The 25,167-nt window shown below is 36.5% G+C and overlaps 1 protein-coding gene across 2 annotated transcripts in view; it reads left to right on the top strand.

The window, feature by feature from the left end:
* The window catches only part of cntnap2a (contactin associated protein 2a), a 349,787-nt gene that overhangs the window by 288,911 nt on the left and 35,709 nt on the right, over positions 1-25,167 (top strand). For both annotated transcript variants that reach the window (XM_039666809.2, XM_089125914.1), the window contains 2 exons: positions 9,930-10,100; positions 23,583-23,801. In XM_039666809.2, the coding sequence (XP_039522743.2) occupies positions 9,930-10,100; positions 23,583-23,801 (390 nt within the window). The remainder of the gene's footprint in view (positions 1-9,929; positions 10,101-23,582; positions 23,802-25,167) is intronic.

Below are 25,167 nucleotides of genomic sequence, written 5' to 3'. Positions count from 1 at the left end.
CTAAAAAATGCTGGGTTGTTTTAACCCAACTTTGGGTCAAATATGGACTAACCCAGCCGTTGGGTTAAATTTTTACATTACATTTTTAACCCAACATTTCGGGTTTGTCCATATTTGACCCAAATTTGGGTTAAAACAACCCAGCATTTTTTAGAGTGTATAATTCAGGACATGTGATTCTAATGCCTTCTGACTGCAGGATATGACTTGAGATTGGAACATCTGTGTTAGGTCTGAGCATTTGTTCTACATGGAAATCCAGAGTTTGTTCCTTTGTGAGTATAACATTCAGTTCTTGTAAACGCAATGTTGTATTGATAGGCTCAGGTGTGGAGTTCAGCATGGTTTTGTTGAGTTGATATATTGAGTTTTTTCTTTATATGCTGCAGGAATGTGTCTAGAACTCCACAAAAAGAAATCCAAACTGTGATTGATCATGTCCCAAGTCAGATGGAGGCCTTTAATAAACCTAATTTAGCATCCTTGGTTTAAATTGGAGCAGGTATTAGTGTTTAAAATATAATTTCATTAATTGGTGTCTAGGGAAACCCAGCATAGGTCAAGGTTTCAGCATTTTGCATTTACATTGCCTCATGGCCCCAATAAGTTTTGGTGGGAAAAGGGTCATGTATCTGTATTATTTATTAACATTAGTTTTAATGGCAAAAAAAATAAATAAATTAATAATGATTACAAAACAAATGAAATTGATAATGAACATAAATGTTGTAAAATATTGTACTGTAGACTGAAAATGTATTTACAGAAAAAATACATATATATTCTGTACAAAATAGTCTAGTCATATTTACATGCTCATATTTATACATTAAAGTTTGAGGTGTTTTTTTTTTTCTCCATACACATACACTATATATATTACAAATCATGTTTATTGACGCATTTTCCTAAACAGCTCCAATTGTAACTGAAAACCTGGAAAAATGTGAGGAAATGTAAAAACTGTGATTTCCAGGCCAGTTGATATTCTGTAGTAGGGCTATCTACTCCATTTGCCTGTTAAGAGAGGGAGACAGAAAGGGAGGAAGTCGACTTTAAAGAAAGAGCAAGCGAGTCTCAGTAAATGTCAAATATAAAGCATGTGTGACGAAGACTGGCCTTTATGCTCGGTCTCAATGGAACCTACTGTTTATTAGAAGCCTGAGAGAGCTTGTGATCACCCAGCCGGCACAGGAGTGGTCTAATGTGTGCCCACTCACCACTGTGGCATCAACACGGCTGCAATTACGAAAGACGGTTGAATCAAACACTGGTGTGTGTTTTGCTTTACCCCACGCTGAGCATTTGGCTTTACTGTCATGACTGCTCATGCTCAGATGCAAACACGAAAATGGAAAAACTGAGTCAAGTGAACTCTCATCACAGCTGCAGTTCAAAAGTCTTGTTTGATAAGATGGGAATATAATTGTGTTGCAGATGCAGGAATGCCACTGATGAGAATGTGGTGCAATAACCTTAACACTCACACAGATTTAGACCACAACGAAAATATGGGATTTAAAATAGCATTTAAAATGACTCTTTCTTTCTTCTGTGGAATTCAAAAGAAGATGTCCATACAGTAAACATTATGTCCTATTTGAAACTTCATAGACTCATTCGAGACACCTAGGGTTGCCAACCGTTCCGTATAATACGGAGTCGTTCCGTATTTGACACATAAAAGTCTTGTTCCGTATTGAACTCATACGGAACGCACTTTGTTCCATATTTTTGAGAATCAATTTAGTGCAAATCCATGACAGACACATAGCTTCTAATATATGTCAGACAGACTATGAATGAACGAAGACCTGCTATAATGGAAAATTTGGGGAGTTGGCGCCACCTTGGCGGGCTCTGACTTGTATTGACGTAGAGTTGTCTCATTGGTCGCACGTCAGAGTCAGCGTCATTGGATGTGCAGTTGCGGGCCGGCATAGATATATGCAGCATATACATGGCTGTGCAACTGAAAATGCGTTTATAGGCTTCAGTAAATCGAAGAAAAGGAGTTTCCAAAGACATTTGTAGGCTATGATAAGAAAAACTACTAAATTAAATATATATATATATATATATATATTTTGCACTTGAAAGAAAATTCTAGATGTCTAAAATCTATTGAATAAGTTCGCACAAGGCTACACAAAACTGTTTATTTTTCTTAAGCAGTCTAAGCCGATGAGTTTTCAATGTTATTTTTGTATTTATTGTTGAAATAAATTGTACTGTATTTGTTGAAATTAAAAATAAAACATATTACAAACTAAACAAATCTATGGTTCATTGTTGGCAAAATGATCATGATAGCCTTTATATATCTAGCCTATGTGGTACAGTCATTAATTAGGCATACCTTGCTATTCTATAAATGTAGGCCTAATAAGTTACATTATAATAAGCCATAATGTATGAATTTCAGGGGTCATTTCTTCCATGTAACATAATTTCAGAGGTCATTTTCTCCAATTTCAGACAACACCCCCCCCTGTCTTTCTCCATTTCCTTTTTGTGCTTAACCATATGTGTGTGTGTCAAGTAGACCTGCTAATATCACAATCATTTTGTAAATTCTGTACACACATTCCATCACACCTCACCACAATTTGAAGAAAAAAATGCTAAGATGACCTGTATTTCCGAACATGAAAATGTGTTTTAGGTAAAATTAACCTTACATACATAACATAATCTATAAATGTTAAGCTTTTACAAGTGAACCCATGAGTTTCTGTTTGTTAGTTGGATGATTTGAGGTTTCTGAACCCTTCTTGAACTGAGGATCAACCCATCTGACTTTCCTGTGACTTTTTTTTGGGCTGTTCATATTTGGACCACCTCATTTCCCTCATTTGGCGCCTGTTATCACTACATTGAGGCCTTCAGAGTCCACCTGCTTCTTTGTTTTTTAAAGTGAAAACCCAGAAGAATGAAAATACCCTGGAAAACAAATATATCTTAAGTGTTTTCAGTGGGAGAAGCACTTCCTAATATTTATTTCCTCAACCAGTAAGCGGTAAGCCACTTAGCTTCATCTATGTTGGTACTTAAGATATATACCTCTGAAGGGGCACATTGAAAAAAATGGTGTAGGATTTACTTCAAAAAGCAAGTAACACATTCAATAAACATGAAATTTTAAAGTAGAAAGACTGAAACATCATTTTCTTGTAAAACGCACTCCAATTATGATTGAAAATTCAGTGCAGTTTATAAGCCCCATCGATGTATTGGCTATGAATCGTCAAGTCATTTTAAGAAAACTTGAGTCAAAAAAGCTGTGAAAACTTTATTTCTAGAACTGTCAAGGCCATTCTCCCTCATGTGGACCTTCAGCTTTGGGTCACATTGTGCAGGGTGAACAATTTTCCAACTTCCACTTTCCTAGCTGAAGGCTGGAGGTTGTTTACTGTATGTTGTATCATCCATCTTCCCTTCTGTCCTGACAAACACTTCCTGTCCCTGCTGAAGAGAAAACAAGATGCCGTTATCGCAGCGCTTCACTGTGGAAATGGTGTTCCCTGGATTGTAAGATATGTTGGGCCTTTGCCTGCTAAACAATTTTGCAAAACTCCTCAGTTGCACAATTTTAATAGTACTTTAGCACAGCATAAATAACAATTGATGTGGCTTTTTGTAAGCCAATGTTGCATGCACACAAAGACCTGTGCTTTACTATAAAGGATGCAGCTCCTTCAGAATTGCCATCAGTATGGTTGTGGGTCGCTTGATAACAGTGCACTTTGCTCCACTTAAAGCTATTGAAGTGATTTTATACTCTCCTTTTATTGTAAGTTGTTGCATCTGTCAAGTCGTACAGTAGTTTACTTCAAAACACACTTCCAAGCTGTGGAATCTTCTAGATATAGAAACTTTTCTTTTGCGTGTTTCACAAAACTAAACTATACATTATCCTTCAAATAATATACTTCAAAATTATCCTTCAGAAGTTTGGAGTCAGTATAGATTTTTTTTATTTCTTATGCTCAAGAGGATGCGTTTATTTGATCAAAAATACAGTAAAAGGTGTAAAATTGTAACAATTTAAAATTTAAATTATTGTTATTATTAAATTATCGTATTATTAAATTATTATTAAAAATGTAAATATATTATATCAAATGTAATGTATAACTGTGATGGCAAAGCTAAATTGCTAAATTGCATTACAGTCTTCAGTGTCACATGATCCTTCTGAAATCATTTTAATATGATGAATTAATTGGTGCCGAAGAAACACTTCTTATTTTGAAAACAGTTGTGCTGCTCTATATTTATGTAGAAAGTTTTCAGGATTCTTTAATGAATAGAAAGTTTTTAAAAAGCATTTGAAATAGATTATTTTGTAACAATGTAAATGTTTTTATCCATCACTTTTTTCAATTTATTGTTTCCTTGCCAAATTATTTTCTTAAAAACAATCTTGCAGACCCCAAACTTTTGTTTTCATGAATGAACCAAGGGGTTAAGGAACAATTTATGGATTGTTTATCATTAATTATCATTATCATCATCATATTGTATTGCACACAATTATTATTTTTATTATAATATAGTTAGATTAATATTATTTTAATTGTATACAGTATTATATTCATTTGTATTAATGAAAATATATACAATTCATGCATTAAATGTATAATTATTATTAAATTAGTTATTTATTTATATAAATGTATAATTATTATTAAATTATTTATTTATTTATTTATTTATTTATTTATTTATTTATTATATTAGCATCTGTTATGAATGCAAAAATAAATTGGTTTAGGTTACTATATAGTGTATGTGTGAGGAGCCTAGAGTACCAGCAACATCTCTGAATTTGGCAGTGGCCCTGGAACTGCCTCTAGTTTTATATCCACATCTGTTATTTCATCCCTATTTAAAGGCAAATCTGCTCTAAACTGATGACTCATGTCAGTTAGCAGTTTTCCTCTGTGCTTTATAAAAAAAGAAGTTTCCCTCTTTGGCGTACTGTAGCTGAAAGAAACATTTGGCAACGAGTAAATGCTCAGTCAGCGCATTAATAATCAGCATGCATTTGTCATCTGAGATGGACTTTCCATTTGTACACCATCTCCTTCTGTTGACTGTATGTTGAAAGAAGTACAAATGCAGAATCTAAAGCAGAGTCAGGAGAAAGGCTGTCTTTGAATCCAGTGCTTGTTTTTTTTCAATGTTATCCAACATTTCCATCACAGATTTGCGCAAAACTTTTGTGATTTTTTTTCCCTAAATATCGATAAAAAACTATTGCGTAATGGCGGTGTTTCCATTAACCGATGTTATGCGGCAAAAACGTTTTTTTCCTCTCGCAATAAGTCATTCCAAAAATCATGGAAACAATGGTAAGTTTATATATATCAGAGCCACCGCACTAGTCATCATTATTTTTAATGGAAGGAGACGTGGTGTATTATCCAAGCCTTAATGGCAAGGAAAGACCCTTATACTGTGAATGACACATATGAGGTGTTTCTCTGTGTTTCTCCCTCATTTCTGCTCTGAGGTCTTGATTGTGGCATTTCTTTGAGATTTAGAATCCAGTATTCCTGTAATTTTTTTTTTCTTTCATGAATTTAATAAAGAACTGTCCAAACACACCGCGCCTTCTAATGCTGCGTTCACACTGGACGCGAATAGCGCATCAAATTCGCAGCTGACGCGTCTAGTTTGACGCTTCGCGTGTCAAGAGTGAAACTGACGCGCATAAAAACAAAAGTTTGAAGCGAAATTTACGCGCGTGACGCGGCACGAATTGACGCCACAGTTACGATTTTTCAACTCGGGGGGCAGACGCGAATTCGCGTAAAACGCGTGAATGCACAAATAGCACTAACTAAATCATTCGCGCTTAACGCGCCAGACGCTCAATTCGCGCCATTCATGCGAATTCATGCATTCATTCGCGCTGCAGGAACTTTTTACGCACGCAACGAGTCTTTGCACTGACTTAACATTGAAATCATTCGCGCCTGACGTGATTTTCGCGTCCGGTGTGAATGCACGGTATGTCAGGTGACCGCAAATGTGCAAAAACTGTTTCCATTGCAGTTTTGCGAAATATTCCTTTTTCAAATTTCTTGAGTTTTTAAAAAATTTTTCCAAAGTTTTTGCGAAATTGACGTGTTTCCATTATGCGCGTTTTCAATTCACAATTTCAGTTTGCGCAATTTGAAGGGTAATGGAAAGGCGGCTAATGTAAACCAGACCGCTTTTTGAATTGCTTCACAGCCGAATTCATCTGCTCTCCTCGTCCTAGACTCTGTTAACCGAAATGCACAAGGAACGTCCAAACATTCATTCGCTTTTGTCACAGTTCAAGAACACTCCAAATCTTATTGAATCGGTTCAAAATAATCTGGACATCACTCAAAACTCTTAAACGAAAAGAATAGAAACCTAACCAGAATTGGCACGCGTGAAATTGAGATGCTTTGAAACAATCAGTGTAACATTCCATTTCGAACACAAGATTGTAATCCTTCAGTGAGCAAGGACAGCGATGGCTATGAATTGTTTCGTTGCCGTATGCAAGAGCCATATTTAATCAGCCTCCATTAGCCACATGTATTTGCCTGTTTGTCATTCCAAAAATCACCGGCTCCCGTTGAATATTCTGAAAATCTGTGAATAATTAATTGAGTATGCGCTGGAACATTGGGTGTTAATGGATGGAGCTTTAAAAGAGACTTGAGAGTCTTACATTCAGCAAGCTTGAATAAAAGAGCTGTTCCTGTGCTGCTGTGATAAGCACAGACTGCGTGGACGTCTCCGGTTCTCCTACTCCAGAAGCACAGAAACACATTGGTGATTTATTCCCAGCAGTAAAGGGTGAAGTTTAGGAAGTTTTTGTTTTGTATAACAAGCAAACAAGAGAATTTTGGAATATAGGAGGCAGTAGGGAAGAAAAAGAAGGGGTCCTTGACTTCTTTTGCTTTCAGTGCTGATGTGGTGAACATTTTTTGCAGGTATTCTGCTGAAATTCAGCCACTTGCAGTCTGAATTTATGTGATATGGATACAAAGACAGTTGATGAAACATCTTTCTATTGCATGATCTTACAACATGAACAGTGCTGAACAATACTCAACAATTTGTTATGAGCCAGTTCTTTTAATGAATCACTCATAAAGACTGAATGAATCACTAACTAACTCTGTCAGTGGTTCTTGAGTTAATGTTGCCTACTGTCATCAATCAAGAACTTTCATGTGTTGGCTGCACACGCAAGGTCTCTCGCTCGGTTACCTCTCTGCCATCGTGCGCGTGCACGCTTAGGACCTCAACATCTGTCTTGCATGCATGCTCTCTCTAGATTACAGGATTTTTTTTTTTTTTTTAAATGAGTGATCGTTTCGCTTGATAAGACCCTTATTCATCGCCTGAAATCGTTTAAAGCCCTTTGAACAGTTTGCACTGAAACTGTCTTTTGGACCTTGAACCATTTGGTTCCCAATGAAGTCCATTATATGGAGAAAAATCCTGGAATGTTTTCATCAAAAACCTTAATTTCTTTTCGACTGAAAGAATGACATGGATATCTTGAATGACATGGGGGTGAGGAAATTATCAGCAAAAGTTGTTTTTTTAAAAGTGAACTACTCCTTTAATATGCATATGAAATATGATCAGCTTTCAGGTCTAGGATATTTACAACATGTATGTGTTGCATCAGGTCAGAATGCATGCTTTTGAATGGTTCTGCTATAAAATGTGCTATTTGTATGCTGTTGTAGTTCCTACTTTTGCTAACCAGTTAAACCTCGACTCATCGGCTAGAAACAATGATAAGAAGTTTCAGCAGTCTCCCAATCTGCAAAAATGAATTGATGCTTTGAATAAAACTTTACTCTCGTCACACTCTCTGTCTGTTTCTCTTTGTTTCCATCTGTCTTGAGGTGACATCATCCTCTAATATCTCTCCAGGCTGTTGTCGCAGTGTTCCTCTCCATCACATTCTCTTTTCCCCCCTCCTTAGATCTCTTATTCTCTCTCTTCTGATCTCCTCCTCTCCATACAGGTCTGTTTTGTGCACAACATTAGAGCAGAGAGAGCTAATGTAGTTTATCCTTCTGATTTAAATCACACGAGTCACAGTAAATGTCTAGGGATAAATCTGATCTCAGTCATTATTAACGGGAGTATATCGTATATCTGTGTCTGTCACGTTTGTGGTTTAGCATTTAGCCAGTAGCTGAGCAAAAATATTTTAGCAATATAGAATATTTCAGTCAATAGCTAATTTGACTGTGTTTAATATGGGAAGGAAGTGCCTATAAACAGTCCCTGTTCAAGTCAGCATGAATTTCCACACTCTTAGAAAAAAGGGTTCATTGGGGTTCTATATATGAAGCATAGGGTTCTTTACTCAAATCCATAACCTTTTATGCTAAAAAAGGTTCTATAATGACAAGGAAGAACCCTTTGGCACAAAGGTTCTTTATATGCTATTATTCATTCATATATGACATTATTCTGCAACATTCTGTAATTGTAATTAAATTATTGTTTATTAAACTGTTGTAGTAACTTAATATCACACTTTAATCATGCTGATTTTTGGAGGAGAAAAACTGAAATGGCACTCTTCATGTGATATTGATTAACTACATAAAATGATAAAAATATATACATTTTCAAACCCCCATATCTTGAATTTTGTGATCATTCACATGCATTCATCATAAATACATTTTAGAGTCTTGATGTTTGTCAATAATATGAAATATTTAATCCGGAAAGGACAAAACAAATGATAATGAATGAACCCAAAAGGTTCCATATAGAACCTTTTTCCTGGTTACAAAGAAGCCTAAAGGGTCCTTTTTATTGAACCCTTAAAAAGCATTCTGTATTGAACCTTTTAGGGTTTCCAAATACATAGCACTGATAGAACCTTTTAAGGTACTAAAACATTTTCTTCTAAGATTGATTTTATGCATTTATTTTTCTTTAATGGATTATTTTGTGTTTTTAGAATTTCAGATGGATCGCAGGGGAATGCAATTTCTTAGAGCATATTAAGATGCCAAAACGGCATATTTGTTAACAGAAAGTAAGCATCTGAATGTAGTGTAGCAAATGTTAGCCTATTTTTTAATTGCACAAGGAGATATTTCACCAGAATGAGCTGGCATGTTATCTCCCACACATGCACCCACACGCTAATACCAGCCACAGAATGTACAATAACTGTCCACTGCAAAGCTCTGGAGATATTCCAGCTAAACATAAGTATATCCCTTGTTGATTTTGAGTCATCTTTGACTTTATCCCTCGGCTCAGCTATCATTTAAAATACCCCCCTTACCTGAAAAATGTACCACTCATCATCTTTGAGTGAAATGACGCTTTATTTTTGTCTCTTCCACTCAGATAAGTGAGGATTCGGTGAGCCTCTATTACACGATGGGTGGGTGTCAAACCGTGAGAGCTATTGGAAAGGGGAAAGGTTGGCAAGTTGGCTTTGAAATGTCTCTTGGGCATCATACACTCTCTATTCCCCTAAAGACGTATACAAATGCAGTTACATACACAGCACTCAACGTGGTAATGGCAGGAACAAGCTAAAGCCATAAAATCTGTACTTCCACACAATTTTGACAAGAGTTGACTCGTATGATTGAATTGTTGTTTTTCTGTTGTTTGGTGGTTTCTTCCTAAGTGTTTTTTGATGATACAGGTCATTTCTCGAATGGTTTTCCGAGTACACGAGACCTCTGAAGACTGGCCACTGTGTAGAATACAGAATCACAGAATACAATAATTCATTTTGTGTCAGCTAAAGCTTTTGTGAATTTCATGGTGGTTTAATGTGATTCAGGTTGAGATATTGGACACAAAGGACCTTGACTGTAAACTTCAGAAGCAGAACTGTTGAAACTTACCTTCAGCCTGTTCTCTGGTCTTTTTTATAGGAAGCTACTGGAACGCGGCATCCTTCAACACGCCATCCTCGTACCTGCATTTCTCAACTTTTCAAGGAGAAACAAGTGCTGACATCTCCTTTTACTTCAAGACCTCTGCTCCCTATGGCGTCTTTCTGGAAAACCTTGGAAACACGGATTTCATCCGTCTGGAGTTAAAATGTAGGAGTCTGGTTCATGTTATCTTTGTTTTTCCCTATTATTTATCCCTTTCTCTTTGTCTGTCTGTCCTGCTGCTCGTCTGAATCCCATGGTTATGCACACACACACACACACACACACACATCTGTGAAGTGTAAAGTTTGAAAAGTGGAAGTGCTGAGCAGGCACTTCCTGTACCACCAGGATCAGTGCATGAAGCCTGTCCTCTTTAATTATATCTGCTAGTGGACTTCAATGTCTGGCTATTTTGTTTAAGTCTATTTGCAGCACTGATTACCATAGATTCACCTCAAATGTTCTGCTGATTGTTCTCTGTTGAGTATAAATGAAGGCTTAAGAAGAAAACAGACTTTGTAATTGCTTATAAATGTCTATTTACTGACATTTCACAGCCTTTTTCCTCAATAATGGCTAGATTATAATGAAGCAGCATAATTGAGGATTTGAATTGTTCGCTGGGTTAAAAAAAGCCAGCAAAAGAGGCGAATCTCTTTCATGCAGATTGAGTTTTCAACCTATGAGCCGAGCTGGCTTCCTCTTCACCCTGTTTATTGCACAATAGGCAATCCAGAACGCAAAAATACACCATTGCGGATAAATCTTGTGTTGCATACAGTGTTTCATGTTTCCTGAAGTGGTTTATTGTTGTCAACCGATTTTTCGCTCTGTTATGTATTACCCAAATGTCTGTGTAGCCTAAATCTTTAAATGCTGTTATGTGCTCTGTCTCCTGTTTCTCACCAGTCAATTGTTCTGACTAAAGGTCAAAAAAGAGAATAGGACAGATTTAGTATTTACAGTCACTAGCTAATGATGAAGATTTCCAAATATTCATTCACAAACATACATTAAATTGCAAATGTAGCTTATTTGACCTACAGTAAATTATATATATATATATATATATATATATAAACACAAATTATATATACTGTATATATATATATATATATATATATATATTGAATCCTATTTACATCCTCATGCCTATTGTGTTCATGGGCGGTCTGCAAATTGGCCTAATCTTTTTAAAAAAAAAATTATTATTGTTTTTTTTTATTGTCTTATTCTATTGTTCTGTTTTGTTTTATCTTGTTAAAAATTATATTATATTATATTATATTATATTATATTATATTATATTATATTATATTATATTATATTATATTATATTATATTATATTATATTATTAAAAACTTGACTAGGGACTGTGAAATATTGAGGTATTAATGTATCAGTAAAATATTATGTTATACATTTATTTTATTAATTTTACTCAATTTGTTATTCAATTGTTTTGTTTAGTTTTTTTCTTTTTATTATTATATTTCATTATGTTATATTAATTATATTATACTTGATTACTTGATAAAATATTAATAATGTAAACATACAAAAGTATTATAGTGTTGGTTTCCTGGTGATAGTGTAGTGCTTCTTAGATAAATGTTTTTTTTTTTTTTTTTTGCTGTTTAAAGTTATGTGATGAGTTCCATTATGAATATTGTGCTCTGAGTAGCAGGAAATCCTTCCCTCATTTCTTACACTCTCACATGCACACAATCCTTGAGCTAGGAGTGTGTTCTCCAGCCTTCTCCCCAGGCAGTGGTGTATCTCTCAAGGGCTCTGGAGACGCACATGGAGGGAAGCTGCTTAGTGGCTCCATTTGTCAAATTCACACCTCCTGCAGTCTCCCTGTCCTCATCTCCAAGGCACGAGGGAACACGAGGGTTATGGGGAAGCAGAGGACATCACCTTCCCTCCTCGCTCATTTACACACATTCCCGAATCCATACATAACCCATTATTTTTACACCTTACTGCTTTACCCTTCCTTTGGACTGTGAGGAGAAGCAAATCTTGTTCTCTTTCCTCCTTTTTTAAATAAAAATAGGGGGAAAATGCTTCAGGTGAGACAGAGCAGAGAGAACAGCAACTCGCTTAGTGCTTTCTCAGAGGATGGTGACAGCAAAACATCAATCACTTGATGAAGGAGTGCAGGGAAAGACGGCCAACTGGGCATTATGCATACAGCACATGTAAAAGTATGCAGGCTTGTCCGTGGAAAAGACAGCACTTCCCTGTCTGAGTGTTTGTGCTGCTAGCTAGGCACGGATGCATACAAAGTGGCCCTGAATGAGCCTGGCATGATCAGAATATGGAGGAAACAGGAAGGCATTAGCTTGTTTTGCCCCTGCAGTGGCACGGCTCTCCGGTGAGCAGAAGGTTATTGGCACCTGAGATCACTGAGGGTCCCGACATGACAGATGGATTGATTTTCAGTATGCAGCTCTCAATCAGTAGCTTCACTCAGCTAGAGGGGCAGTAGAAGTGAAAGGGGAACTGAAAAACTCACATTAATTTTTAAGTATTTCTTCCAGAATGTCTTCAATTAAATGGAGACTTTTGCCCAAGTCTCCTACTCCTCACAACCTGTGCAGTCTGCAAATTTTTCAATACGATTTAAATATTTAAATTTCTCGTTAAATTCTTCTGAGACCAAATTATCTGTGCTATGCTACATACATTAATTTTATAGCTTGATAATACTGTGTGTTAAAAATGTCTTAACTGCATGTATATTTTAAGGAAATTATATATTATTTTAATGTTTTTAAAACAAGTTTTTCAGGCTGCATTTATTTGATCAAAAATACAGTAAATATTGGTACATTTTTTTTAAGTGTAATGTATTACTGTGATGGCAATACAGTATTTTAGCATTATTTACCATTATTTCAGTGTCTGTCACAAAAAGTTGTCCCCCTTAATGTTTTTATGAACCCATGTTTTTTAAGGACTCTGATGAGCTATATTACGGCATGAGTTCTTGCATTAAAGAACATCTAAACTAAGCATGGTGGTCAAAGACGTCAATCTAGCAGGTTTACTTTGCAAAACAATTAGGATTAGCACTTACTTTTGGCCTATTCATTGAGTCTACTGCCACTGTCGTAATGCCATTGTTTTACATATGGCTACAGTTTTCCTTCTTTGCACGGTGACCAAGCAAAACAAAGCTGTTAGAATACAATGATTATCTTCCAAAAAGTTGAGAGCTGTCAAACTTCGAAAGTTGCAATGATTGGGGCGCCCCTGAGAGCGTACATGGTTCAAGAGTGCATGTGTGCAGTTGTGTGTGTATCAGTGTCTGAGTCTAAGCCTCTGTGTCTAAGCTTGTCCACCGCACCGGTGGGTCATCTACAGCAGCACCCAGCGTAAACACTCCAGAGCTTTTCTCTAAAGCTGGATATTCACCTTCTGCATGAATCCTTTCTGAAAAGAAGAGTAATCAGTCCTGGCTGCAGGCCTGTGTGTGAGATTAAGAGTGTATTCGGGCCAGTTGTGTGTGCCCTTGTGTGTGTGTGTGTGTGTGTAGGCAGAGGAGCAGATTGTGAAATTGAAGCTCTCCGCCTTTTTTCTAGCCTTCCATTATGTCTCATCGATTTATGCCCTGACTCCTAATCCTACTTCCTTATTTTGGCCTGCCTGGTTTTCTTCAGTTACGGCTCAAAACTGAAGCCCAGTGAAATCCACTCGAAGCATGAAATGAGTGGAGGGCAGCGTGTTGGGTTACTGTCGAGTGGGAGTTTGATTTCAGTCATACATCTAGATCGGCTGCGTTCTGCATTCTGACTTGGGGCAGCATGCTAAATTAAAAGTCTTTTTTTGTTACTGGACATTTTATGCATTATTTACAGCTTTAAATTAAATATTTCTATAATTGTATCTCCAATATTGTTGTTTTTAATCTCAAATTATGCAATTATGCATTATTATGATGAATTATTTTATGAAATCTGTTTTCTTTCAGTGTGAATGTAGCTATTATTGTGTGGTAAACACACATGGTGCCCTTGAAATGGTTCAGATGATCATGAACAGAAAGAATGACGTAGTTTTAATGTCAAGTTACGAACAGTAACACTGTGTTAAATTAAAAGCCATTAAATATTTATTATATATCTAAGCAGTTTAATTTTTTATTTTAATTGTGCTAAAAAGATACACTCCCGTTCAAAAAATTTTGTGTAAGCTTTTTTTATGTTTTTGAAAGAAGTCTCTTATGCTAACCAATGCTGCATTTATTTGATCAAAAATACTGTAAGTAATATTTTGAAATATAGTTACATTTTAATATCTTCAGTTCACAGTCTCCATTACACACATGATCCTTCAGAAATCATTCTAATACCGTATGCCAATTTGATGCTCAGGAAAGATTTATTGTTGTTATCAAAGTTAATTAAAAAAAAATACCTTAACTGAAGGTATACCATTTCTAGGTGTGTTCCTCGAACCATGCCTTAGGAAGCTGCTTAAGATATTCTTGAGGTTTAAGAAACGATAGCGTTTAGTAAAAATGAGAATCGATTAATATCGAGAAATCATTTTTTTTTTTATCGATTGCCCATGGTAGTGTAAATAAACCTTTTCTGTGATTGAATGACCTACACAATAAAAGCGCAACACGCGAAATATTTAATCAATAGCTAAGGCGGAGAAAAAAGAAAGAAAGGGGAGAGCCCCCAGCTTTAATCCAACTGAAATGGACATCCTTTTAGATGAGGTGGCACTTCACAAAGATGTGCTTTTTTCGAGTATTCGGACAACTGTGCCCAACAAAACGGAAAAAGATACCTGGGAACGCATTGCTTGAAAATGGCAGCATCAAGTTATATACAGTATATAATAGTGCACATACACTAAATGGCTTTGCGGATGGCGCCGTCTTTGATTTAGCACAACTATTCGCTGTATCGCTGCCATAGTTTGACCAAATTCCCCACCACAGTCATTCTCTTTAAATAGACGAATCCTTTACTTTCGAATGGTTTGCAAGCTGATGTACCTTTGGATAATATAATCAATCAGTGTGATGACAATTTTATTATTTGCATGAAAACACTTGAATTAGCCTAAATGAACACTGGGTGTATTACATTTAAAATAATATTCGTATAGACTAAGATGTAAAGAAGCTTTTTGCAGTGGTGCCCACTAGCGGAGTGAATTCCCAGTGATAAGGTATAGCTAAGAGTGCTCCAGACCAACCTTCTGAACATATGACTTACAGAAGATATACTTAACTAAGAACATTTCAGGAAACACGTATTGTGTAACTTAAGAACGACGTAGCTTTGAGAATGTTTTGGGAAACTCATCCCAGAAAGGTATAGGAAAGACATTTTTAAAATAGTCCATTTGACTACATTGGTTCAAATGTAATGTAATGAAGCGACAAGAGTACTTTATTACTGATTGGATTCTTTCACAGAAGATATATGTACTCTAATACTGATTGCTGGTAAAAAGTGTTTATGAAAAACATTACCTTCCCTACATTTAATGCCTCCTTGGTGAATAAAAATATTAGTTTCCTTGTAAAAGTACATTTCTTTTAGAATGAAGCTTTTTTTGCATGGTACACCCTCAAAAAACTAAATGTAATCTATGTAGTGCTGACTGCCAATGAACTCTAAACCAAAATCCTTAAATTCACAATTGGTTTAATTTCTAATATCTCTTTCTTTCGGTCTTCCTGCTGCTGCCCTCTGATGGTATTATCTAGAACTATCTCCCTGTAACTCTGGCACTAGCCCAGTGAAAAGAGAGCCTCTCGATGGATGATTGAATGATGGGTGGACGCTCACATCTGCTGCTTCAACTCGCTCTCTGCCACTCCCCCTCATCCTTGCTGAGGAAATCTTGACATCAGCCACCATTCAATATGCATGCCTGATTTCAAGGCATTACTGAGCTTATAACTCTCTCTTTTTCTTTTTCCGCACTAAAATGATTTATTAAGCTTAAGCACCAAGTCATGTTTTATACTTTCAAGGTTTTCAGTTAGATTCACTCAAACAGTATATGTCTAACTGCTTCCTCTTGTGTTTGAAGTTTAAAAAAAAAAAACGTGTTTAATTACAGTGGTTTCCTACATTTTTATCGTCAAATTTAAATCCATTGTGCTGTTTCTTTCTTTAAAAGGCAATATATTTTGGGATATTTTAGCTCACTGAAATGGTTGGTAAAATCTCATTCGGTCCAACCCAAAAATGGACTATTTTTTGGCCTTGCCGCATAAAATTGCACAGCAAGTGGGAGCCTTTTCTTAGGCCTCTTTTTCTCCAGTGCTTATTTTAAGTCATGGCAGCCTCCACTGCATTTCTTCACATCACACTTTTTGGACATGGAAATAGCTGTTGGGCTTGTCAGATCTTCCCAAAGGTATCATTATTATTTTTTAGTCCAGAGCAAAGCCCTCTGCATGGGTTTTTGGCTGAATGTGGAAATGGCTTGGATCCTCTGTGGGCTCAGATGCTGAGAAGATCCTTAGTCTCTCTTTGATGCATCTTTAATGAAGTGGAGGCTCTCTAGGGGCCCGATGGAGAAATGGCAATGTGACTCTGCAGAACACCTGACGGCTTGTGTGAGAGTCAAGAGCTCTCGCAAAATGTGTTGACAAACGCATAAGAAAAGCATCAGCGATTTATGGGGTCCAGACCCCTGTAATATCCTTTTCCATTACATTGAAAAGTAAAAGGCATACGACTGCCTTTCACCCAAAAATGAAATTTACTCTCATGTATTTCAAAAACTGTAGGACTTTCTTTCTATGGAAGATATTTTGCAAAAATGTTCCAGCGTTTTTTGTCCTGATAATGAAGTTTTGTGCATTCCAAAGTTGTTCCAGTGGACCCAACTGACTTTCATTGAACACTGAAAACCATTTAGTGTAGAAAAAAAATCATTCAAAATAATTACATAAATTTGTCAAGTAAAACCTAAAATTAAACATTCAAATTGGAAGTAAAAAGACTTTTTATGATGTGTCTTTTGTAACGGTCACCAGGTGGAGTGCCCTTGAGAGTCACCAGAGGGCACTCCACACCAGATGTTCATGTTTCCCTCACAACTACATTTCCCAGAACTCACTGCCCGGACTCATCACTGATCACATTCACCTGTACCTCATTCACTGATTGCATTCACCTGTGTCTCATCCTGTTAGTGTGTCTATATATACCTTGTGTTCACATTCAGTGTTGGCGAAGTCTTCTGTTACGAACTGCTCTGAGGCTTGTAGATGAAGATCCAAATGCAGCTTTATTTAGAGTCATCAAACAGGCAGGGGTCAGGAAACAGCAAAACAGGGATATCAGAGAGTGAGCGCAGAGAGTCGTCAGGAAACAGGCAGGAGATCAGGGCAGGCAGCAAACAGGCAGAAGTCAGGAAACAAACCAGGATCAAAACCAGAGAAACCAGAAACAGGATATACGCTCAGAAATTACAGGCCGTGGCAATGTAATACTTCGCACTGGGTGAGTGTAAGAGTGTGGCTTAAATAGAGAGTCTGATGAGGTGCAGGTGTGTGTGTAATCAGTCACCCGGGATGAGGCATTATGGGAAATGGAGTTCTGGAGAAGTGATCAGTTCTGATGTGGAGTGCCCTCTGGTGATTCTCTGGGGCACTCCAACTGGTAATCGTGACATCTTTAACTATGCATCAACAAATAATTACTGTTATGGACAATGTATTGTGTTCTTGTTGTATTGCGAAACAAAGTTTAGGGACAGGTGTGGTAGTAATTGGTGGATTAAGGGGTTAGGGAATATTCAATAGTGCAATTATAGATGTTAGTTACAGCTGTAATTACATGCAGGTCTATAATTTTTAATATAAGTACAATGCAAAAAACATGTGTATATACACTAAGTGCATTCTATCAAACTATAATTCATTTATTTATTGTACATAGTGGTTAAAGACACTTAATATAAAGTGTTTGTTTTATTTACAACAACGGAAATATACATAAATAGTTAAAACTTTCATTTTTGGGAGAGCTATTCTTTTAAATGTTCTTTGGCTGTACTTAGCTTGGTTTAAAGTCCCCCTGTAGTGAATAATTGTATTTCTTAAAACTCATCTTTGATCTCCAAAATTACATATTTAAAGGTTTTTTTTTTCCTGGGGAGAGAAATTCCGAGCCCGTTCTCATCCCAAGGTGCCATACGACACTTTTGCCAAAGCGTAGACATCCAACGCACATGGCACCCTTTAGCGTCAACCGAAGTGTCTCATTTGTACCATAACCGAAGTGTCTCAGTTGACGCTAAAGGGTGCCATGTGCGTTGGATGTCTACGCTTTGGCAAAATATGACGCCTTGGAATGAGAATGCATTGAAATTTTTCAAAATAGCTTGAATGTAACTCTATACCCTTGCTTCATTTAGTATACACGGGTATATGAATATGCAAATTAGCCCCGCCTCCACTCACTCACACCAGCTCAGAGATCCACTCAACCAACTTACTAAAGTAAATGCTGCACAATGGTATCACTCTTTACTACGACAAACACATAATGGTAATTAATATGATTAGCCTTTTGCTTCACCACATTATCAAACAGCTAATAATGTGTTGCTAATGTTAAAATATACCGGGATAACCTGGCATCTCTCGAGACTCCCCTGCTTCAGAGCGTATGATATGCAAAAGCCAGACGATTTCAAACCGTCTTTTTTCATTGCAGTTTTAAAGAGACAATACTTGGCAATGGTGTTGAAATGAATCTGCTCTTGGTTTGTTTTAAAGCATATCGAAAACATCACATATATTGTGACATATAAACAACATTAATAGCTTGATTTTCACAGCAGAGGGACTTTAAAGAAAATTCTGATTTAGTGCATTATAATTTCCTTTGACAATGCAGACCATATACCATTGTAAATTAGCATTCACCATCTGTATAAAAGTAATTTATGTCGTCTTAGAAATGCATCGGGCCATAACTGCTCTGTTGGTTAGGTAGATCTCAGCCAGTTTGGCGGCCGCCAATATGTAATACAGCCATAACACAAACCCACTTTTTCACCGTCATGCTGTTTGGCTTGTTGATTTTGTTTAGTTTTCCTTGTGAATGCAAGAGCACCAGTCTACAGAATGCCCTCAGTTGTGGACAGCGGAGTGGTCCACACACATAAACAAGCACACATTCAAGCGAAACGCTCCCCAAGAACAGTGGCCCATTCTTGATGCTCAGTGCTGGCTGGCCAAATGCAGGAAATCCAATTATAGGGATCAGAGGGCTAGAATGGTGAAGCAGCCCTAGTCCAAACTACACACCTGCCCTCTTCCTCCCTCTCTCGCTCTCTCTTTCTTTTGCCATCTCTCTATCACAAATGCTCTCGAATGGGGATTTGTTTCGTTTATTAAGTCTCCCTTGCTGTCAGTAGTTTGTTGTTTCAGATAACATTTCTGCTGAGGTGTGTACCATCTACTGTGGTCACTGTGGACCTGAATATTTGTATTCTGAGGGCTGAAACACCAAATGTTGCATTTTGTATGTGTAATCATTTTCTGCATTGATTTTTCACTTGTTTTACTCGTATTTTGAATGTTGCACTGCATTGTGATTTAGGTTTAAACAAAATGTGTAATGATAATGTTTTGGCAGAACATTACCAGTACCAACAACAGTGAAGGCTACAAGTGAATCTCCGTGATGAGATCGCCCAAAATGTCCGGGATTCGTCTTTTGTGTTCGACAGTCGCCATTCATTATATTTACACTGGCAAGCAGGACAAGGCTATAGGGCCACGGGAGAACGGCGAGAGGCCGTTGGCGTGATGCCGATGAGTGACACCTGTGAGACGCACCGGCCTCATATCTCTCACGGAGGAGCAGGAATTTTCTTATCAATGTTAAAACGCACATCAACCGATCACTTGTAGCATTTATGTAAACACTACATTCAGATTCACCAATCGGAATGAATTCAGATAGATTGAAACAAAAGGTGTGCATGTAAACAATTAAAGCTTAATCCCGGACATTAATCCCGGACGGGAAAACGAGGATGGAGCTGTAGCTTGCTAGCTTAGCTTCCAAAAAAAGATGGCTGACACTATGTGTACATTCTGTGAGTGAGATCCCACCCTCTATGGGCGGCTTGAAAACTTGCGGGACAGCCCCTACTACTGACTGTAGTCTTGACTGTACAAATTTTTGCATCATCGGGGGATTTTTTTCTGGACAAAAAAATACACAAATCTCTCGTCTCAGGGGGATATGAGGGTGGAAAGCATGGTAATTTTCTACTAATACTAATACAAAGCTTAATGCTAAATTCTGAAGTATCCCTTTAATGAGGAGATAAATGATGACATTTGGGTCTGGGTCTACTGCAGTGGTGGAATGTAACGAAGTACAAATACTTCGTTACTTTACTTAAGTACATTTTTCACGTATCTTTACTTTACTTAAGTACAATAAATAGTGCATACTTTTTACTTTTACTTCGTTACATTTTGCAGCAATTATTATACTTTCTACTCCACTACATTTCTACAACTTCTGTTACATTTTCGTTACATTTTCTGATCAGTTTTTCCCCTGCCAAAACGTCATCTGACCATCCGTTCGTTGCACGTTTGTCTCACCAGTGACGTTTGGTTGCCATAGATACAGTATATTAACCCGGTCACACTAAATGCGTCTCGCACGCAGTGTGTTTATCATGCAACTCATAGGCGAAAATTAGTTTTTACGTGCATAGGAAACGCACCGTGTGTAATATATGTTTGGTTAGGATTATGGCAAGCCAAGAGGTTCAGAATTACATCATAAATGAATCGCGTTTACTGCCAAACATAGTTATTAACATATAGTAAGGATAAACATGATATTGCCTAATTGCAAGCTTGTTTCAGAAATGGTGACATTTTTTTCCCACCATTATTGAACATCATTATAGGAGTAGGCTATTAGGTTGAATGAGTTAGAATTAAATGTTTTATTAATCATTAGAAAATAGACATTAAGATAATAAATTGTTATGCAAGTACTTTTACTTTTAATACTTAAAGTACATTTAAAATAAAGTACTTTTTACTTTTTACTTAAGTATGGTTGTCATTGTGTTACTTCTACTTTTACTAAAGTAAATATTTATCTGGGTATTTGTACTTTTACTTAAGTACTGAGATTCAGTACTTCCTCCACCACTGGTCTACTGTATGTTCAGTGTTTTGTTTTGTAAGCTTGAATATATAATGTATGTTTACTTGTGTTATGTGTGCTCATTACTAAGCTAAAATGAGCCACAACGGCTCTGTTCTGTTGTTCTGATGGAACAGACCAACTTTATGGCACTCGGCCTTTGCTCACACACAGAAGTTAGGTCTGCTGACTGACCGTGTAATAGTTTTCTACCTCTAGTCCAGAATCTAAGATGAACAGGCGGCTCTGTGGATCCCCACTTCCTGCACCATCTGCATCAGGTCGTAGAACAGTAAAACAGCACCCCCTACTGAGAACACCTGTCACTCCAGCCACGAGGAAACCAGAAAACAGACCTCTAAGTGCTTCTATGCTGAACATTACATTGGTTTCTTTGGCATAAATAACATAAATAAAACTGACTGCAGGCAGCTCACAATAGCAGGTATTTGTAGGAAAAAAAAAATGTAATGGCAGAAATAAGTTGTTTTTGTGTTTGGACAGTGTACTATGTCCCTCAGCTGCCACACTTGGTATCATATCACAGCAGCACTGCTCTTAGCTTCCTAGATGGTGACAATAGCAGTGGCCGGCTATCACTGCAGGCTAACTGTGCTGCCGACACAAAGCAGATCCAATTTAGTTCTTGCCTTCAGCGTCTGTGCAGCCACAGTAACCCCTGCTGAACGGAGCCGGTTGGACCAATATATTTAGAGACATATTTGACTAGAAGCCAGGTTTGTCCTTTTAAATAATTTCAATTCAGTGTGAATATGGCAGGCTTTGTTTTTTATTGGCTTTGTACAGTGTATATATTATTGTGTGTGTCATGTTGTTAATTGTAAATTGATATTTATCCCCATGGTGCTATAAAAGTCATAATAGCCCTCATTTTCATTTTGCAATTTGGAAATGTTACTAAACTGAGCTAAACTTTAGATCATAACAAGTCGCTTATGCTCACCAAGGCTGTATTTTTTGCTCAAAAATACAATATAGTGAAATATTATTACAATTTAAAATATCTTTTTTTTTCAATTTAAAAGGATTTTAAAATGTAATTTATTGATGTGACAGCAAAGCTTTATTTTCAGCATCATTACTCCAGTCTTCAGTGTCACATGATCCTTCAGAAATCATTTTAATATGCTTATTTGCTGCTCAAGAAATATTATCGAATTATTATCAATGTCGAAATAGTTGTCGTGCTCAACATTTTTGTGGAACCTGTCTTTTCCATTATGAATATAACAGTATTTATTTGTAATACTATTTTTTGGTAAATAAGTCTTTATTATCATGTTTGATCAATTGAATGCATTAGTGCAGAATAAAAGTAATAATTTGTTTAAAAACAAAACAAAATAAATACTGGCCCCAATGTTTAGAGTAGTGTATCTGTAGTTACTTTAATGCATATGCAAATGACCTGTGTACATGTGTATTCTGCATTAGAAAACACGTCATGGCTCAAACACATCTCGCCTCTCTTCTCTTTACTCCTGCCATAAATACCATCTCCTCATGCAGGAGTACAGCTGTCACTCTTCTGTTTATGTAGGAGAATATGCAACACTGACTCATTAAAAGCAGTTGTGGCCAAAAATTAATTCGGCACAGTGAACAAACAATCTCCAATTCAGCTTAGAGGAGTTTTAATGACGTACCTGAGTGAAGTAGTCCGATGAGTTTGGTAATTCTGCATTTTAAGTTATTGGAGTGTTGTTCTACCAAATAATTATTGAGCAAAACAATAATATACCTAACTACCTGCTGTTGACATTTCAAGTGATTATGCAGTCAGGTATTACTGTAGTAATTAAGTGGATTCAAATATTTAAATGTTTAAATTAAAATGTCAGGAGAGTAACTGTTAAAAAGTACATAACATTTTTCAACCCCAAATACAGTTTCAAAATACTTTTTAAAAACATAAATAAATGAGCATTGTGCATTGATAAAGATTTTAAATGAACAACACAAATTGCATACAATACATAGAAACCAATGTGAAAAGCAAACCACCTCCTTTAAGGTAATGCACATTTTAAAACTCTACCCACATACATTTTTTATATTTCTTATTTTTCATATAATTTCATATACATGTTATTACAATTTGTCATTACTTTGTACATAAATAAGTACTGATTAATATTAATGGTAACACTTTAGTTTAGATTCCAATTCTCACTACAAACTATTTACTATGACTTTTGCCTTGATAACCCTGTGATTACTGCGAAATCCAAATAAGTTTAGGTATTGGGAGGGGTTAAGGGATGTGGAATATGTGGTCATGCAGAATAAGGCATTATTATAAACTGATAATAATGTTAATCGTGAGCATCTCCATTTCAGCATCATTACTTCAGTCTTCAGTGTCAGATCCTTCAGATATCATTCTATGCTCAGTATTATAATAGTTTAAATGTTCTCTCTGTCTGTTTGTTTTATTCTCTCTAGCCCCAATGGTGGTGTCATTTTCGTTCGATGTGGGAAACGGGCCAGTGGAACTGAACGTGCAATCTCCTACCCCGCTGAATGATGACCAGTGGCATCGGGTCAGCGCAGAGAGGAACACAAAAGAGGCCATTCTTCAACTGGACCAGAAATACAAGGAGTTCAGAGCTGCACCTACACAGGGACACACACGCCTGGAGCTCTACAGCCAGCTTTATGTGGGTAAGGGCCGTGTGCACCTCCACATATAGAGTATATATGGATTCATGTGGGTGAGAACTTCAGACAAACTCACTTTTCCGTACGCCCACCCAAGAGTATGAAGCCTGTTCATACTTACAGTGATATTGTTCACTGTAAAACAATATGATCAATAAGTTATGACAATATTTTAGTACAAATTGTTTTTTCACTGCTTTTTAACTTTTATATAGTTTAAGTTATACAAGATTCAACAATTTCAGTTTAATGTAATTTAAACATTCAACAAAGTTGATTTTACTTAAAAAAATGAAGGCAGCAACTTTTTTTTACAGTGTTGGAGGTCCGCAGTATGCTGGACTGTGGTTCTTTTGTATTCATTATTAATCGATGGGCTCTTGAACATCTGATCCTGACAAAGAGGATCTTTCTTCATTATCATACTCTTAAAATTAGCGTGACCAGATTTCTCATGGTGGAATACTCGACAGACCCAGACCAACCCCCATGATGTGAGAAATTTTATTTCATCATAGCTATATATGTCATATATTTATTTTATTTTTGGTATATAAAAAAATCTACAGCAAATTACCAACAATTGGATAAATACAATGAAATAAACTAAGTTTTTCAGGTACAGTAGGTTTATTTAACATGTATATACATATATTTGACATCTTTTGTTGTTTTAAATAACATTAATAACACAGACAGGTATTTTAGGCTGCTGTCACTTTAAGACTGAATGTTAGAATCTAATATACTGAAACGTATATCCGATTTTCACAGAGCTTTTACGTTCACTTAAGTCTGTGAGAGCGCTTCTGGTGTTTTTCATTCAGCAAGACACCACATCACAACTTTCTGCGCATAATAACTTAATAAACTCTTTTTGAAGATCCTTGAAAAGCTTCTTTGACATATTCACGATAACGAATTGTGATTGAATGGTAATTTTGTTCTCCAAAATATGACGAGATTGGCTACCTTTGATTAGGCTATTCTCACATGACAGAAGACTGCTATATACTCACTTTAATATGGTCACCTAGCAAAGACAATTTAGGAAAGAAGAAATACAGGACAAAACAGAAACTGTCCTGGGAAAAACAGGACGTCTCGTCATCTTACTTAAAATAAAATTTCTTTATTGGCATCAATGGTTCCAAGAACTTATAACATAACTTTTCCATTCCACAAAAAGCAACTTCTTTATAATGGAAAAAGGTTCTTTAGATTATTAAAATGTTCTTCACACTATAGTTATTTGGGGAACAAAAAAATGGTTATTCTATGGCATTGTGGAAACTATTTTTTTTAGAGTGTACTCAAAAATGGCTCAATTCCTCCTGAATCTTTCCATTCTTAGCTGTTCTTTTGAGTT

Source organism: Pimephales promelas, chromosome 22 (assembly GCF_988280905.1).
Source record: "Pimephales promelas chromosome 22, fPimPro1.hap1.1, whole genome shotgun sequence".
Taxonomy (NCBI): Eukaryota; Metazoa; Chordata; class Actinopteri; order Cypriniformes; family Leuciscidae; genus Pimephales; species Pimephales promelas.
Note: the sequence above shows the minus strand (reverse complement) of the source record. Positions and strands in the feature narration are given on the sequence as shown.